Raw genomic sequence first — 13,421 nt, 5'->3', positions numbered from 1 at the left:
CAAACACAAGTTTTAAGTTTACATACACGAGCTTGGACTTCAAACAGTCTTCACAATCAGTACCGACCAAAGAAGTTACTTTTGTGACCTTTTTACTTTCAGCATAGTCTAATCTAAATCTTGATTTATTTATTTATTTATTTATTTTTTTTTTCAATTTCTCTAACTAAACCTTTTTTTTCCTTTTCACTGAAATAAAATAAAACAAAATTTAAACAACAAATACAATCTTAATCATAGAAAATGACATATTTGACTTTCAAAAGTATTGGAATGGTACTGAAAAAATTGGGGAGAGAGGGGGAGAGAGAGAGAGAGAGACAGAGAAGATGTAGGAATGTAATAAATAGCAAATACGTAAATTTCATACACGAATTTGTAAAATACAAACCAACCACTACTCGTTTAGGGCGATAGCTGAGAGAAAAAATTCAGGAAATTATACCTCAAGATAGCTCAGTAAAAATGATCTCTTAAATTCTCGAAAAATCTAAATTGCCAGTTCGAATTGCACATTATTATCATTTCATTCATTTAGGTTAATGAGAGTTCCTCAACCCAAAAAAGGTTAGAAATATCCAGTTAAATTTATTAGAAATTTATCCTATTAGAAAAGTATGAGAAAAAATTGCCCTATTAGAAAATCACACTGAGACATTGTCCTATAAGAATGATCTCTCAGTAAAAATGATCTCTTAAATTCTCGAAAAATCTAAATTGCCAGTTCGAATTGCACATTATTATCATTTCATTCATTTAGGTTAACGAGAGTTCTTCAACCCAAAGAGGTTAGAAATATCCAGTTAAATTTATTAGAAATTTATCCTATTAGAAAAGTATGTGAAAAAATTGCCCTATTAGAAAATCACACTGAGACATTGTCCTATAAGAATGATCCTCACGGTTTCATATAATTATTTTTTAATTTCTAATTGTGTTTTTTTGACGAGGACATAGAAAAACGCTGTTTGGAAATATTTACCCATAAACTGACGACCATCTTCTGTGGTGTAGTGGTACCTATTAAGCGGGGAATAGCTAGTATTTAACAATGCTCAACACAAAAAAAGACAAATTCGTCAAGTGGGAGTATACCACTGCAACCTCAGATAGAACTATCCTTGTACTCATTATAGAAAATGAAAAACTTTGGCCCAGTCGGGAATTGGACCCAAGATCACGAGAACCAAGAATTTATATAAACTGACGACCATCTTCTGTGGTGTAGTGGTACCTATTAAGCGGGGAACAGCTAGTATTTAACAATGCTCAACACACTGACCAAGAATTTATATAAACTGACGACCATCTTCTGTGGTGTAGTGGTACCTATTAAGCGGGGAACAGCTAGTATTTAACAATGCTCAACACAAAAAAAAGACGTAATCGTTAAGTGGGAGTGTACCACTGCAACCTTAATAGATGAAATAAATAGTCATGGATAGTTTGAATCAATTTACCCTATATTTATTGTAATTCATACGATGTTATAACACAAAAGTAAGTATAATATCAACAAAAAATATAGAACAAAAAACGTAATAAAAAAATGTCAATAATAAAATGAAAGAATGGAGGGAGAAGTTGAATTTCATTTCCATATGAAAAGGAAAACCACTTCAATCAGCATTTATCAATTATCACACATGTAGCAATGAGAAAAATCCGAGCATTACAGAGAAATAGTAGTTGGTGGATCAAAATATAAAGCACTTTTATACAAACACAAGTTTTAAGTTTACATACACGAGCTTGGACTTCAAACAGTCTTCACAATCAGTACCGACCAAAGAAGTTACTTTTGTGACCTTTTTACTTTCAGCATAGTCTAATCTAAATCTTGATTTATTTATTTATTTATTTATTTTTTTTTTCAATTTCTCTAACTAAACCTTTTTTTTCCTTTTCACTGAAATAAAATAAAACAAAATTTAAACAACAAATACAATCTTAATCATAGAAAATGACATATTTGACTTTCAAAAGTATTGGAATGGTATTGAAAAAATTGGGGAGAGAGAGAGACAGAGAAGATGTAGGGATAATTTGAATTGAATTTAATAAATAGCAAATACGTAAATTTCATACACGAATTTGTACAATACAAACCAACCACTACTCGTTTAGGGCGATAGCCGAGAGAAAAAAATCAAGAAATTATACCTCAAGATAGCTCAGTAAAAATGATCTCTTAAATTCTCGAAAAATCTAAACTGCCAGTTCGAATTGCACATTATTATCATTTCATTCATTTAGGTTAATGAGAGTTCTTCAACCCAAAGAGGTTAGAAATATCCAGTTAAATTTATTAGAAATTTATCCTATTAGAAAAGTATGTGAAAAAATTGCCCTATTAGAAAATCACACTGAGACCTTGTCCTATAAGAATGATCCTATTCGGGGAAAAGCTTTCACCCTAGGGCCTAGGGAAACCCCTGGGTATTTCTTAACGATGCGATCAACAGTTCTCGCCTTTGTATCAAATCTGCTTCTTCATCCCGGAATTTTTTCCACGCAGAAGTGACCGTCTCTTTTTTCAGCCTTGGAGCGTTGTGCTTTTGTTGCATTAACTTGACTAGCTGGAATGTAAATGGAACAAGTTAGATGTTACCAATACACCTACTAACTAGTAAACCTCAAATAAAAGTTGAAATTTCGAGAGCAAAATAGGCATACATACGTTTCTTTATAACTTCAGTAAAAAAAAACTCAGAAGTGCTTTTGCTAATGCATTAAATTTATATATAACTGAGGGGAATGTGGTTGGGATTCCAGCATCAATAAGAAATAATTCAGCCAAAGCAAGGTCGTTAAAAAATCAACAGCTTCCCTCACTGACTTGCTATTAATTATTTGGTTACCTCATTCTCACACACAGCCAGGTTTTGTTTCAAGTGTTGACTTTCCAATTCCCTCTGAGCTCTAGACGAGAGTTGAGACAATCGTGTTGCGTTTTCCCTGCAGAGTAACTTGAGCTCTTCCTGACACTTGAATATTTCCAGCGAAATTTCATCTGACTGATCCTGAAGAATAAAGAAATCATGGTTTAGTATAGCGGGCTAAAGAGGCTATTGTGGCCATGTGGCTGGTTAGAGTGATAGGTAATAAGGTTCGTTCTCTGAACGGTTGGCTTTCTCTTTTCGATTTTTATGAAAAAAAAAAGTGAGGCTATTGATATAAAACATGGGATTGTTTTTTCTAATTTTCACACAACTACAAAAGATCACCACCGGAAAAAGAACCTCCAAAATACATGTGGTTTAAAATCTCCCAAGTTTATAGAAGAGGAGAAATTTTTCTCTCGGAAAAAAACAACAGATTAGATTTCACGTGCAAATTTGTTAAATTGAGAGGTATAACTGCTTATAATGTGAAGCTATTGATATAAAACATGGGATTGTTTTTTCTAATTTTCACACAACTACAAAAGATCACCACCGGAAAAAGAACCTCCAAAATATATGTGGTTTAAAATCTCCCAAGTTTATAGAAGAGGAGAAATTTTTCTCTCGGAAAAAAAAAACAACAGATTAGATTTCACGTGCAAATTTGTTAAATTGAGAGGTATAACTGCTTATAATGATGGTATTTAAAATAGGAATATGTCGATTTTTTTGTTTAGTACTTTGTTTTTAGAAGAACAGATATGTATGTAAATGAGAGTCAAAGAGTACTTATACATATGTACTTACATGTGTTACACCTCTGGTGTTGACATGGGTAAGTGTAGGCAATCAAAGGTGTACATGCTCACAACAATATTAATACGGTTATCTGAAAATCATTCATTGCAAACCACCGACAAAATAAAATAAAAACGCCAAAATAAAATTGTTTTAAATTTGTCAATAATAATTCAAAAGAACTATTATAAAAAAAGCACCAATAGGGGGAGGGGACTGTGAAGTAGGTTTAAAATAAAAACCAATCACCAACCACGTACAACGTGCATTACAGTTGAGTTAAAGTTACAAACCAAAGATACAGGTAAGCGAGTAAAAGCGCGATAAGACGCGAAGAGTGCATTGGAAAAGCTGCTAAACCATGCCATTCTTTACATCATTACATGATGTTAGCTATGAAATATGAAAAAAAGTGAAACGAAGAAAAGAAAAAATCCGGCCCGAAGGACCACTTAAAATGTAACACTAACCTGGTTGGATTTCATATCACAGTTTGTCATTTCTTCCCCGTCCTCACTCGTATAAACAGGTCCTACATTGAGATAGGCAGGGAAATTACTCCTATCACTGAACACTCCGGCAGTTTCACTTGGATCACAGTACTTATACATATGTACTTACATGTGTTACACCTCTGGTGTTGACATGGGTAAGTGTAGGCAATCAAAGGTGTACATGCTCACAACAATTAATACGGTTATCTGAAAATCATTCATTGCAAACCACCGACAAAATAAAATAAAAACGCCAAAATAAAATGGTTTAAAATTTGTCAATAATAAGTCAAAAGAACTATTACAATTAATGTTGTAGTTTTCTGGACTTCAAGTTGGCACGTACCTTGTTTTGTATTGGATGTTTCGGGTGTAAATTCCAGACCCACCTCCAGCCGATAGTCAAAATTCAGTACAAAACAAGGTACCTACATGACAACTCCAAGTCCAGAAAATCACAACATTGTAAGTTAATTGTAGTTGTTGGCAAATCAAAAATGTCATTTAATTCTCAAGTCATCTAATGAACTTTAAAACCGAATAAAGGGGGAGGGGACTGTGAAGTAGGTTTAAAATAAAAACCAATCACCAACCACGTACAACGTGCATTACAGTTGAGTTAAAGTTACAAATCAAAGATACAGGTAAGCGAGTAAAAGCGCGATAAGACGCGAAAAGTGCATTGGAAAAGCTGCTAAACCATGCCATTCTTTACATCATTACATGATGTTAGCTATGAAATATGAAAAAAGTGAAACGAAGAAAAGAAAAAATCCGACCCGATCAATAGGTAGGTAGGTACCTTGCAATAATCCGGCCCGGAGGACCACTTAAAATGTAACACTAACCTGGTTGGATTTCATATCACAGTTTGTCATTTCTTCCCCGTCCTCACTTGTATAAACAGGTCCTACATTGAGATAGGCAGGGAAGTTACTCCTATCACTGAACACTCCGGCAGTTTCACTTGGATCACAGAACTTCATTCTCTTGCTATCTAGATCTTCTTCTTCAGATGGAAACAAGTCTGGGTCTACTAGAGCTCCTACAATACGCTCTACCCAGTTGTCTGGTAGATTTAGGGAACTGAAACACCATTGTAATGTTGTGTGCATTATTCATATGAACAAACTATCTACGCCTTCTTCTTTTTACAGAGAAAATTGATTTTTGTTGGAAATATTTTGGGAGTATTACAAATTTAGCAATCACAAAATTAAAATAGTACCACTTCCAAAACTTGGTTCAATTAATTAAAAAGGTTTGACTCCAGATCATCAGATTGAAGTAGTTATCAAGATCAATAGGTAGGTAGGTAGGTACCTAATTATGAATCAGCTGCTAAACCATGCCATTCTTTACATCATTACATGATGTTAGCTATGAAATATGAAAAAAGTGAAACGAAGAAAAGAAAAAATCCGGCCCAATCAATAGGTAGGTTGGTACGTTGCAAAAATCCGGCCCGAAGGACCACTTGCAAAAATCCGGCCCGAAGGACCACTTAAAATGTAACACTAACCTGGTTGGATTTCATATCACAGTTTGTCATTTCTTCCCCGTCCTCACTCGTATAAACAGGTCCTACATTGAGATAGGCAGGGAAATTACTCCTATCACTGAACACCCCGGCAGTTTCACTTGGATCACAGAACTTTATTCTCTTGCTATCTCGATCTTCTTCTTCAGATGGAAACAAGTCTGGGTCTACTAGAGCTCCTACAATACGCTCTACCCAGTTGTCTGGTAGATTTAGGGAACTGAAACACCATTGTAAAGTTGTGTATATTATTCATATGAACAAACTATCTACACCTTCTTCTTTTTAAGGAGAAAATTGATTTTTGTTGGAAATATTTTGGGAGTAAGTACTATAAATTTGGCAATCACAAAATAGTACCAATTCCAAAACTTGGTTCAATTAATTAAAAAGGTTTGACTCCAGATCATCAGATTGAAGTAGTTATCAAGATCAATAGGTAGGTAGGTACCTAATTATGAATAATTTGAGGAAAATAAAGGTCATAAAGGTCATATTTTTAGAGTCATATTTTGGAAAAATAAACATCATATTGTGGTTGTCTCTGCTCATTATGAATAGTTTAGGCAATAGTTAGGACTAGACAGAGGTATTAATACTCACCGGAAAGAACTAGAGGAGACATTGGAGGGCGGAATGTTAAATAAGAGACAGTTTTCCTTGCTGTACATATTTGCCAGTTGATTGATGTACTGAAAGAAATGAAACAGAATTGATAGAATTTTATTAATTTCTATCAAAGCATTATTAGATCTTGCCTTTTTCAAAGCCCAAAGAACTCTCTTTAAAATTCACAATTAACTAGGTAAATTATACCTATTGGACTTTATTTAGAAATTTGATTAAGTACCTATTAATAAATTTTCTCTGAATTTATTTGCTGACATCAAGCTAGGTAAATTATACCTATTGGACTTTATTTAGAAATTTGATTAAGTACCTATTAATTTTCTCTGAATTTATTTGCTGACATCCTAGGTAAATTATACCTATTGGACTTTATTTAGAAATTTGATTAAGTACCTATTAATTTTCTCTGAATTTATTTGCTGACATCAAAAAAGATTGTTAATTTTAAAGTTGCTTTCATGAATGCAGTCCAGTTTCAGGTACCAGTTGCAGCTGCAGCTACAATACTCACATTCATATCTTCTGCAGTTATAACACTTGTGTAGGCATCCACAAACTTCCAGAAATCCAGAGCTCCCTGTGCTGGTTCATTTCTTCCTCCTTTACATCCGGGTAAAGTGAGCTTTGCTATCAATGATGGGGGATCTAGGGAGACTTCAACAAGTTTGGTTGATCCTTTCTTACTCTTCCTATCAGTCTTTTTTGATTTAGATGATTCACCATTATTACGTTTCTTGGTTGCTTTAGCTGCAGTGGTGGTATTCGGCTTGTTGGTCTTTTTAGACTTTTTCTGATGTCTCCTTTTTCTTCCCCCGAAAAAGATAGAGTGTGGATAACTAAATTTACACTTGGACTTCGTTTGAAGTACCAAGGGTTCCGGGTAAAGTGAGCTTTGCTATCAATGATGGGGGATCTAGGGAGACTTCAACAAGTTTGGTTGATCCTTTCTTACTCTTCCTATCAATCTTTTTTGATTTAGATGATTCACCATTATTACGTTTCTTGGTTACTTTAGCTGCAGTGGTGGTATTCGGCTTGTTGGTCTTTTTAGACTTTTTCTGATGTCTCCTTTTTCTTCCCCTGAAAAAGATAGAGTGTGGATAACTAAATTTACACTTGGACTTCAACTTTAGATAGTTTGAAGTACCAATGGTGATTTCTTCATACTTTGGGATTCACTAAAGGGCTTTAAAGGGTGGATATAAGCACCTACTTCTATACATCCTAGTTAGACTTTTTCTGATGTCTCCTTTTTCTTCCCCTGAAAAAGATAGAGTGTGGATAACTAAATTTACACTTGGACTTCAACTTTAGATTTCTTCATACTTTGGGATTCACTAAAGGGCTTGAAAGGGTGGATATAAGCACCTACTTCTATACATCCTAGTTTTTTTTTTTCTACAAGGTAAACCAGTTTTAAGCTCATCAATTTTGCCATTCACACAAGGTCATCAGCATTATAATTTAGCCGAAAAAACATATCCTCCCCAAGTGGTTCAAATAGAATGTGTCATTCAAATGGGTCAGGTAGTTCAAGAACACCTATGTATTTTCCTTACCATTAACTCTGTCTCAACCACTTGTAAGGCTTTGCATAACCAGTCTCAATCAACAGAAGACTAAAAAGAACATGGCCCACTGATCTCTTCTCTTAACTAGATAGGACCATTGCAATCAGTACTCACGAGTGCATTTCCCTCCCGAACTACCATGGCCGACTGGAAAAACAGTGATCTGGGATGCCGGTAGATTGTTAGCATTTATGCTTCGAGACACTGTTTTCTCATCCGGCTTTGGGCTTGGGTAGAGGCTTTGCATGTTGATGTGTTGAAACTTGGTTATTTTTCTCACCTTATCTCAATTAGGCAAATTGATTTGTTATTTGAATGAAACAATAAGAACTAATGGTCACTTGTCAATTGATAAGAGTAAGTAAGAGATAAATACAATAAGATTGAAATTACACACAGGAATATTGAAAAATAAATCAATAAAGGTACCTACCTATAGGTTCAAAAGTCAAATTTCTGAATGTAGGTACATTTTTTTTATTTATTTATTTAAGTATTTATTTTTTTTATTATTATTCAGCATCAAAGCTGACCAAACAAATTTTCTTTGGTCAGAGGTTTGGTCCAGGGGAAAAAAATAAAAAAATGGGTTGTGTGTGTTTGATTCAAGAGAAGGTAAACAACTTACTCCATTATAAAGACATAGCCTCATTGATGTGCATATCCAAGTCATCTGAAACACCAATCAATGTCACTAGGTATTAATTTATTTATTTATTTAGGGCTCTTTGATTAGAATAGGGACATCCTAATATGGAACATCAAACAATTTTACCTCTTAGGCTAAAAACATAGTGGAGAGCTTTCCAAATTCATTTCTATTCATTGCTTCTGTCTATATTCTTAATGCTCTATGCTCTCACTCTACTCTGTGTCTAGCCTTAAGGACATACCTACTAGCAGAATTTAGAAATTAAGTTACTGATCAAGTACTTAGTTGTCCACATAAAAGAGATATCAATGCCTAACATCAATCTCAATGTAAGTATTGTACCTATCAACCTACATTGCAATGATCCAACCTAAATATTAAGTACCTACCCACCAAATCAATAGTTTCTCCCTGGATATGGAAAACAAAAAAATGACATTACCTACTCCCATTCTCACCCCCAGATTTACTGTCTGTGTGTTGAAACTTTGGGCTTGTATGCAAACTCAGATGCATCACAAATGTTCAAACTTCAAACCTGGACCGATATAAGCTAGTAGTACACAGGTGTTAGTTAAGTACCTACCCACCAAATCAATAGTTTCTCCCTGGATATGGAAAACAAAAAAATGACATTACCTACTCCCATTCTCACCCCCAGACCCAGATTTACTGTCTGTGTGTTGAAACTTTGGGCTTGTATGCAAACTCAGATGCATCGCAAATGTTCAAACTTCAAACCTGGACCGATATAAGCTAGTAGTACAAAGGTGTATGTCAGAACACATATTGAAAGGAACTTACCAAGCAGAGTCCAGATGAGACCAAGTTGGAAAATTTTAGATTCAGTTTATCCTGCAGTTCACTACTTAAACTTGTTCTATTGCAAATCCTAATGAAACTAATAGTTTATGATGCTCATACCACATACAACAGGAAAGGAACTTACCAAGCAGAGTCCAGATGAGACCAAGTTGGAAAATTTTAGATTCAGTTTATCCTGCAGTTCACTAAACTTGTTCTAAGTTCTATTGCAAATCCTAATGAAACTAATAGTTTATGATGCTCATACCACACATACAACACGTCAGAGAAAGGAAACCAGAACTTGAGTAGATTATCCGCAAATTACCTACCTACATAAAAAAATACAGACACAAAATCACAAAATTGAATTAAAATCAAATCAATGCACTTTTTTATTTAATTATTATTTATCTTTCCCAAAGGAAAAAGGAATTCCATTTTATCACGCAGCCAACAGCTGAGACTTTAGTTGAGCAGGAATCAGCAGGCAGGATATTGAACAGCTGATTTGGTTCTGGGAAAAGAAAACTTTTGCGAAGCCACACCCTCACGAGAGCCGAATATAAAATGTGTAGATTTTAAACTTGATTGAAAATGAAAATCGTTTAAAAGTAAAATTGAAATTGAATGATCCACCGTGAAAAGTCATACGGAAGGAATGTCTTTATGAATAAATTTTTAATCAAGAGGTCTAGACTAGAAAAATAAATAATACAGATTCTGATATTTCTGATTCGGATGCAATAGACGGCCGCCTACAACAAAAGGAACGCCCATTAACTTGCCATGTTGCCAAGTCTACATAATAATGTTCCTATTTTGTGCATTACGTTATGCACTGTTCTGTGCACGCGACTCACGCTCAGATCACAGACCATGGTCTGCCAGACTGTCCGAACGGCGTGGCCTGAAAAAGCTCGAGACCTAGGTCTGTCAGATAGTCTGAGACTTGTGTCTGAATTTTTTCTACCACTCACGTTCCGACGGTCCGTCAGACGGTCTGACCATGTGGCTGGTTAGAGTGATAGGTAATAAGGTTCGTTCTCTGAACGGTTGGCTTTCTCTATTCGATTTTTATGAGAAAAAATAATAATAATACCTAATAAATTAAAAAAAAAACTACTTTAATTTTATCAAAATACATGTAAATATTAATTTTGAACCGTTAGAACCCGTTTCCACTTGTGAGTTTCATCCGATTTTTTTTTTCCGAATGTCCTGTAGGCAAAATAGGTAATGCAATTTAAAGGAGTGTTCCTATTAAACAGTACACAAGACACTATTTACTATTTTTCTTTCGAAAGACAAGTGCGAACAGGCTCGCATGGGCAAAAATATTTAAGAAATTATAATAAATGCAAAAAAAAAAAATCACTTCCCAAATGACCTGCGTTCGAGTTAGTTGTCTCTACTTTCGATCGTAATATATTTTATTATTTCAAAATCAAATTAATTTTAATTATTGTTTCATTTTACCTGTGATAAAATAAAAAAAAAAAAAAAAAAAAAAAAAACCACAAAAGGCTAAAATAGATATTGCTCTGATCTCTGAAACACATTTCACCTCCCAATCATACTTTCACATACCCAACTACAAAACATACATGACTCATCGTCCGGATGGAAAATCATTTGGTGGGACTGCTGTACTAGTGAAAGCTAACATACCACACCATGAGTCAACACACTATCAAACAATCAGTATACAAGCAACCACTGTCAAGATTGAATCTCTCCCATTCTTCATCACCGTCAGCGCTGTGTATTGTCCACCCCGCCACGCAATACAACCGCAAGACTTCACTGCTCTCATCAACACATTTGATAAACCGTTCATTGCGGGCGGAGACTGGAACGCCAAACATACGTTCTGGGGCTCGCGACTCTTTCACCTCGAGGACGCGCTCTCTATAATGCTACAAGATCAGGAAACTTCAAGATTATATCCACTGGTGAACCAACTCATTGGCCTTCTGACCCCACCAGGAGACCAGATGTTATTGACTTCTTTGTCACGAATGGCGTTGCAGACAGCTATATTCATGTGGAGAACAGAGATGAGCTTTCTTCAGATCACTCGCCGATCATTCTAACACTCTCTGCCCAAGTGATCGCCAAGTCTCAAATAGTAAAGCTGACAACACCTAAAACCGATTGGGAAGCCTTCAAATGGTACATTGACGACAAGGCCAACCTAAGATTAAGTCTGAAGTCTCCTGATGAAGTAGATGAAGCGGCTCAATACTTGACAAAACTCATACAAGAAGCAGCCAACTATGCGACACCTGAAATCAAACAAAAAGAGCAAATTATTAACATTCCTAAGGAAATACGAGACCTGATAGCAGAAAAAAGAAGAGTACGATCGAGATGGCAGGCCAACAGGAATCCCCAACACAAAACACTCCTCAACAAACTTACCAGGAAACTCTCCATGCTACTCCACAAGAAACAAAATGAAGCGTTTGGGAACTTCCTAATGTCCTTATCCATCAACGATAACTCTCTTTGGACGGCAACCAAAGGACTCAAGAGACCTGTGAAACATGTTCCAGCTCTGAAAAAGGCGCCTGGTGAATATGGGCGATCCAGTGAAGAAAAGGCGAACATGTTCGGAGATCACTTGAGCTCAGTTTTCCAACCATTCCCTCCTGATGCAAATGCAGATATGGACAAACAATCTGAAATAGAGCAGTTTTTGGATACCCCTTGTCAGATGTCCATGCCAATCAAACCAATATCACCCGCCGACATAAAATTTACCCTAAAAAACATTAAAAAGAACAAAGCGCCGGGATATGATTTGATAACTGGCAAGATTCTGCAAGAGCTACCAGAAAGAGGAATTCTTCTGATGACCCACATCTTCAACGCTATGTTGCGACATTTTTACTGGCCAGTAATATGGAAGTATGCTGACATTATAATGATTAAGCCCAACAAACCACCAGAAGAAGTTACATCATACCGTGGGATCAGCTTGTTGCCAGCAATATCAAAGCTATTCGAAAGAATACTTCTTAAAAGAATCATGGCAGAGGACTCTGCAGATTGCATCGTACCCGATTATCAGTTCCGGCCATTCAACTGTTCAACAGATGCATCGTGTTGTCAACGTTATTGGAGGAAAAGAGTCACTGCTCAGCCGCCTTTTTGGACGTTACATCCGCTTTTGACCGGGTTTGGCATACTGGCTTACTGTACAAGCTAAACAAACTCCTACCACAACATCACTACCTTCTGTTGAAGTCGTACCTCAGTGACCGATTCTTCAGAGTAAAGCATGATGGTTCTTACTCCAGATACCATAAAATCAACGCCTCTGTGCCTCAGGGCAGTGTCTTGGGCCCGTTCCTGTACGTCCTATACACAGTCAATGCAAACATCAAAGAACACTCTCCTTGATGGTTCCCAAACCCCTGTTTGCATGAGGTCTCCGATTAGTGCAGGACTGTTTGGTGATGCTTCCTGCATGTCAGGTTCAATAGTAGCAGGACCCCATGCCAATTGAGCCCATTCTTTACAATTGTCTCTGTGTTGATCATGCCCTTGTTTGACAAGACTACCTTTTTAGATCGAGGGTTCAAGGGTGGCAGAAACTGTAAGTACATGTAAGCATATAACATTTGGTAGTAATTATTCAAATAGATAGGTAGGTTGCTTCAGGACTGAAGGCAACTTGGTGCTCCACATTTGGCTAAATTTTGACGTCAGACCAATATTAATAGTTATTCAGGGCTTTTTCTTCTTCAATTTTACATTAAATAAATTGCACAAATTATTTACTTTGGCTTTCTTCTCAATCTGTTTCCAGATTGAAAGCATCTACTAATGACGTCACCATGAATCTCAGCGGAGATCAAGCCATCTCATGCAGTAGTTGTAGTACACCTTATACTACCACAATCACGACCACGACACCAAGTCCCATCCTATCCCCACCCAACCTGCACCTTCAGCTGTCGGCCTCAACTCTTTGCCTTTCATCAACCAGTGGCGGTTATCATAATCAGTCACTGATTCCCCCACCAATCCAAAGTAGTC

At 36.1% G+C, this 13,421-nt stretch overlaps 2 protein-coding genes across 2 annotated transcripts; both read right to left on the bottom strand.

Annotated features, from left to right (window-relative positions):
* Window positions 1–717: 717 nt before the first annotated feature.
* Window positions 718–9,507, bottom strand: LOC103514290. The gene is made up of 9 exons (XM_026827314.1): window positions 9,375–9,507; window positions 8,547–8,591; window positions 7,284–7,427; window positions 6,859–7,015; window positions 6,321–6,409; window positions 5,700–5,937; window positions 2,862–3,023; window positions 2,394–2,579; window positions 718–897 (listed from the first exon to the last, which is right to left on the bottom strand). The coding sequence occupies exons 2-8, from the start codon at window positions 8,549–8,551 to the stop codon at window positions 2,424–2,426; spliced, it is 951 nt and encodes a 316-aa protein (XP_026683115.1). The 5' UTR covers window positions 8,552–8,591; window positions 9,375–9,507; the 3' UTR covers window positions 718–897; window positions 2,394–2,423.
* Window positions 4,296–5,442, bottom strand: LOC108253005. Its single transcript, XM_017446162.2, has 2 exons — window positions 5,026–5,442; window positions 4,296–4,384 (listed from the first exon to the last, which is right to left on the bottom strand). Exons 1-2 carry the CDS (start codon window positions 5,290–5,292, stop codon window positions 4,310–4,312), a joined length of 342 nt encoding a protein of 113 aa, XP_017301651.1. The 5' UTR covers window positions 5,293–5,442; the 3' UTR covers window positions 4,296–4,309.
* Window positions 9,508–13,421: the final 3,914 nt, after the last annotated feature.

Source organism: Diaphorina citri, unplaced genomic scaffold (assembly GCF_000475195.1).
Source record: "Diaphorina citri unplaced genomic scaffold, Diaci psyllid genome assembly version 1.1 scaffold1117, whole genome shotgun sequence".
NCBI classification, from domain to species: Eukaryota; Metazoa; Arthropoda; class Insecta; order Hemiptera; family Psyllidae; genus Diaphorina; species Diaphorina citri.
This window is presented reverse-complemented; position numbering and strand designations above follow the sequence as displayed.

Excerpts from the sequence above, each read along its gene's own strand:
- LOC108253005 (XM_017446162.2), bottom strand. The coding sequence starts at position 5,292 with ATGCACACAACATTACAATGGTGTTTCAGTTCCCTAAATCTACCAGAC. Across the intron at positions 4,385-5,025 it reads GTGATATGAAATCCAACCAG|ATAACCGTATTAATTGTTGT; the intron begins GTTAGTGTTACA and ends AATGATTTTCAG.
- LOC103514290 (XM_026827314.1), bottom strand. Across the intron at positions 7,016-7,283 it reads AAGAGTAAGAAAGGATCAAC|CAAACTTGTTGAAGTCTCCC; the intron begins CAAACTTGTTGA and ends GAAAGGATCAAC. Across the intron at positions 5,938-6,320 it reads GTCTCCTCTAGTTCTTTCCG|TTCCCTAAATCTACCAGACA; the intron begins GTGAGTATTAAT and ends ATGGTGTTTCAG.